Genomic DNA, 5,000 nt, shown 5'->3' with positions numbered 1-5,000 from the left:
TTCCTCACTGCCCCACTTTCACTCTGAATCTCTGTGTGTGTTTTTACTTTAGGTGTGTGTGCTGTGTGTGTGTTTGTGTGTGTGCTGTGTTGTGTTTGTGTGTACTATGTTGCGCTTGTGTAAGTGTTTTTGTTTTCAGGTGTGTGTACTGTGTTGTGTTTGTGTGTCTTTGTTTATGTGTGTGTGTTTGTGTTTATGTTTTCAAGTATATGTGTGTTTGTTATCAAGTGTGTGTGTGTGTGTGTGTGTGTGTGTGTGTATGTGTGTGTGTGTACTGTGTTATGTTTGTGTGAACTGGGTTGTTTATGTGTGTCTATTTTTTAAGTCTTTGTTTACCTTTGTGTTTGTGTGTGTGTGTGTGTTTGTTTACGTGTGTGTGTTTGTTTGTTTGTGTGTGTGGGTGTGTGTGTGTTTGTTTGTTTATGTGTGTGTGTTTGTGTGTATGGGTTTACTGTGATGTATTTGTATGTCTTCGTTTACGTGTGTGTGTTTGTTTATGTGTGTGTGTGTTTGTTTGTTTGTGTGTGTGTGTGTGTGTGTGTGTGTGTTTGTTTGTTTGTTTGTGTGTGTGTGTTTGTGTGTATGGGTTTACTGTGATGTGTTTGTATGTCTTCGTTTACGCGCGTGTGTGTTTGTGTGTACTGTGTTGTGTGTGTGTGTGTGTGTTTGTCTTTGTAAGTTTTTTTACGTGTGTGTGTGTGACTGTGCATATATTGTGTTGTGTTTTTATGTTTGTTTGTGTGTGTGTGTGTGTGTGTGTGTGTGTGTGTGTGAGTGTGTGCGTGTGTGTGTGTGTGAGTGTGTGCTTGTATTCCTTTGTTTATGTTTGTGTGTGTGTGTTTGTTTAAGTGTTTGTGTGTCTGTGTGTGTAGTGTTTGGATGGTTGTGTTTGTGTGGTTGTGTGAGTATACTAGTGTTTGTGTGTGTACAATTGGTGTGTGTGTACTGTGTTTTATTTGTGTATGTTGTGTTTGTATATTTTGTTTACGTTGAATGAAGGTGTGAGCATGTGTGTGTGTGTGTACTTTGTATGTGAATGTCGTTGTGTAGTGTTTATGCCTGTGTGTTTATGTATGCATATGTGGGCATGCTAGTGTTTTTGTGTGTACTGTTAGTATGCATGTGCGTGTGTGTGTGTGCGTGTGTGTGTGTGTATGATACATGTGTGAAGTGTGCATGTATTGTGATGTATTGTGTGTGTGCATACTGTGTGTGTTGTGTGCGGGTTTTTTGTTTTCAGGTGTGTGTGTGTGTTTGTGTGTTTTTGTTTTCAGGTGTGCGTGTGTTTGTGTGTGTGTGTATGTGTATGTGTACGGTCTTATGTTTGTGTGAACTGGGTTGGGTTTGTGTGTTTGATTTTCAATTCTTTGTTTACATGTGTGTGTTTGTATGTGTGCTTGTTTATGTGTGTGTTTGTTTGTTTGTTTGTGTGTGTGTGTGTGTGTGTGTGTGTGAGAGACTGTGGGTTTGGTTTGGTCTGTGGAATGTGGACGGGCTTCATCTGTTCTAGTTTTTTCTTCTAATCAGCGATTCTCAGTTTACACACACACACACACACACACACACACACACACACACACACACACAAACACACACACACACACACACACACACACACACACACACACACACACACACACACACACACAGTCTGTGATGCAGATAAAGAATACATATAAAAAGATGAAGTAATGAGGGCGACACGGTGGCTCAGTGGTTAGCACTGTGGCCTCACAGCAGGAAGCTTGCTGGTTTGAGCCTCGGCTGGGTCAGTTAGCATTTCTGTGTGGAGTTCGCTTGTTCTCCCCGTGTTGTGCTCCGGTTTCCTCCACTGTCCAAACACATGCCGTATAGGGGAGATGATAACTAAATTGGCCGTAGTGTAAGAGTGTGTAAATGAGTGTGTATGGGTGTTACCCAGTACTGGGTTGCAGCTGGAAGGGCATCCGCTGCGTTAAACATATGCTGGAATAGTTGGCGGTTCATTCTGCTGTGGCAACCCCTGATGAATAAAGGGACTAAACCGAAGGAGAATGAATGAATGTGTGCATGAGAGTGTAGTAAGATGGTAATATTTTACAGCATCTCTGTGATTCTGCGTGACTTTGTCTAGCGCTTGTTTGACTTTCGTAGGTCTGTAGGGGTTTTACCTATTTTATGATCCACAAGGTGATTGGACGCCCCAAAAACTGCTCTGTATTTTCCTTTACTTTTTTATTTGGGTTCCCCATTTATTTTCCTTCGGCTTAGTCCCTTTATTCATCAGTGGTCATCACAGCGGAATGAACTGCCAACTATTGCAGCATATGTTTTACACTGCGGATGCTCTTCCAGCTGCAACCCAGTACTGGGAAACACCCATACACACATTTACTACGACCAATTTAGCTTACCCAATTCCCCTATAGTGCATGTGTTTGGACTGTGGGGGAAACCGGAGCACCCAGAGGAAACTCACACCAACACGAGGAGAACATGCAAACTCCACACAGAAACACCAACTGACCCAGCCAAGACTTGAACCTCCTTGCTGTAAGGCCACAGTGCTAACCACTGAGCCACTGAAAATAAGTTTGTTTGTGTGATTGATGCTTTATTTGGGTCCAGTTTTCCCATACAAACACTTAAATCAAGATTTGAGAAGCAAAATTAAAAACATATCAAGTCTTGCTTTTTAATTATAATAATTTTTGCATTTTTGAGTATCATTTTGAAAAATTTGTCAAAATTAATTGTTTGGTTTAAAGCAAGGCAGCAACTGTGTGGAGTTTGCATGTTCTCCGGGTGTTGGCGTGCGTGGGTTTCTTTATATTTGATGTACTAAACTGGCCGTAGTGCATGAGTGCGTGTGTGTGTGTGTGGATGAGAGTGTACGGGTGTTTCCCAGTACTGGGTTGCAGCTGGAAGAGCAGCTGCACAAAACATGCTGGAATAGTTGGCGGTTCATTCCGCTGTGGCGACCCCTAAAGAATAAAGGGACTAAACCAAAGGAAAATGAATGAATGAATAACACAACACAGCAGCACAACATAACCATAACATTATATAATAATCACACCATAACAAAACGAAAATAACAACATAAAGCTACACAAAATTACACAATCTAGCAGAATGATATTGCAATAACCTTATATAACATAGCATAACATATAGATGAAACCCCAAATGGCACAAAAGCATCAAAGATCTACACCAAATAAATGTATTTACACACTATTTATTTACACATCATCATACACATTATTTAAATTAATTTAATTTAATTATTTGACTGAAGCATTCATGTTAATTTACTTCATCAAAGCTCATTAATGCTCAGATTAAACCGTTAGTGAGTTAAGTGTGCGCTGTTCCTTTAAATGTGAGTGAGGTCAATGGAGAGGGAGTCGCTGCAGATTCTGTGTGTGTGTGTGTGTGTGTGTGTTTGTGTGTTCAGTCATAAGACCAGAGAAACACACACACACTGATCTTCATCGCTGTAACTCAAGCGTGTGGAGATGACAGCAGGAGACGGTAAGATGTGTTTTATTCAGATCCTTGGCTGCTTCCAGACTGTGAGTTTATTTCAGAATCGAGTGTTTGGATTCAGTTCAGCATCTTCTGAGCGTTTCAGTTTGCATGCTTATATTATTTAACATGATTTTTCTGATGAATGCAGTGTGAATGTCTTCAGTGGTGTGTCTCAGGTGTGTGAAGTATTCATGATCTTCAGATGACTGTCGTGTTAACCTCTAGATTTTCTGATGGCTTTAGTGTCTTTATGTTCCTGTTTTTACCTTTAATTTGTGTGTTTTTTTTTGGTTTGCATCGCAGACGTAATTTGAAAAATGCTGTTTTTTTATTATTAGTGTTATTAGTACCTATCAATTTTATTGTTATTAATATCGTTATGGCCCTAATAAATGCCATTTTTAATATTACAGAAATTATCTGATAATATTATCAATATTGGCCAATGAATGTGATTTTTCAATATTATTGTTCTCAATCTGATAAATGCTATTTATATTATTACCGATATCAATCTGATAAATGCAATTTATATTATTACCAATATCAGCTGATGAATGCAATTTATATTATTACCGATATCAGCTGATAAATGCAATTTATATTATTACCGATATCAGCTGATAAATGCTATTTATATTATTACCGATATCAGCTGATAAATGCAATTTATATTATTACCGATATCAGCTGATGAATGCTATTTATACTATTACCGGTATCAGTTGATGAATGCTATTTATATTATTACCTATATCAGCTGATAAATGCTATTTATATTATTACCAATATCAGCTGATGAATGCTATTTATATTATTACCTATATCAGCTGATAAATGCTATTTATATTATTACCGATATCAGCTGATAAATGCTATTTATATTATTACCGGTATCAGTTGATGAATGCTATTTATATTATTACCGATATCAGTCTGATAAATGCTATTTATATTATTACCGATATCAGCTGATAAATGCTATTTATATTATTACTGATATCAGTTGATGAATGCTATTTATATTATTACCGGTATCAGTTGATGAATGCCATTTATATTATTACCGATATCAGTCTGATAAATGCTATTTATATTATTACCGATATCAGCTGATAAATGCTATTTATATTATTACCGATATCAGTTGATGAATGCTATTTATATTATTACTGGTATCAGTTGATGAATGCCATTTATATTATTACCGATATCAGTCTGATAAATGCTATTTATATTATTACCGATATCAGCTGATAAATGCTATTTATATTATTACCGATATCAGTTGATGAATGCTATTTATATTATTACCGATATCAGTCTGATAAATGCAATTTATATTATTACCGATATCAGTCTGATAAATGCTATTTATATTATTACCGATATCAGTCTGATAAATGCTATTTATATTATTACCGATATCAGCTGATAAATACTATTTATATTATTACCGATATCAGCTGATAAATGCAATTTATATT

The 5,000-nt window shown here is 36.9% G+C and overlaps 2 protein-coding genes across 24 annotated transcripts in view; one reads left to right on the top strand and one right to left on the bottom strand.

The window, feature by feature from the left end:
- The window catches only part of traf3ip2b (TRAF3 interacting protein 2b), an 872,991-nt gene that overhangs the window by 34,504 nt on the left and 833,487 nt on the right, over nucleotides 1-5,000 (bottom strand). The window lies entirely within an intron of this gene.
- The window catches only part of clasp1b (cytoplasmic linker associated protein 1b), an 86,882-nt gene that overhangs the window by 16,807 nt on the left and 65,075 nt on the right, over nucleotides 1-5,000 (top strand). For 8 of the 22 annotated variants that reach the window (XR_015502869.1, XR_015502870.1, XR_015502868.1 and 5 more), the window contains exon 1: nucleotides 3,438-3,516. The exons of the other annotated variants lie outside the window; for them this stretch is intronic. Coding sequence is in view for 2 of the 8 variants with exons in the window: in XM_087274147.1 (XP_087130273.1) it covers nucleotides 3,501-3,516 (16 nt within the window). In the remaining 6 variants the exon portion in view is untranslated. Of the gene's footprint in view, nucleotides 1-3,437; nucleotides 3,517-5,000 lie in introns of those variants that run through there. 22 annotated transcript variants of the gene reach the window in all.

The sequence above is a fragment of the Danio rerio genome, chromosome 11 (genome assembly GCF_052040795.2).
Source record: "Danio rerio strain M-AB ecotype USA chromosome 11, GRCz13ab, whole genome shotgun sequence".
NCBI classification, from domain to species: domain Eukaryota; kingdom Metazoa; phylum Chordata; class Actinopteri; order Cypriniformes; family Danionidae; genus Danio; species Danio rerio.
Note: the sequence above shows the minus strand (reverse complement) of the source record. Positions and strands in the feature narration are given on the sequence as shown.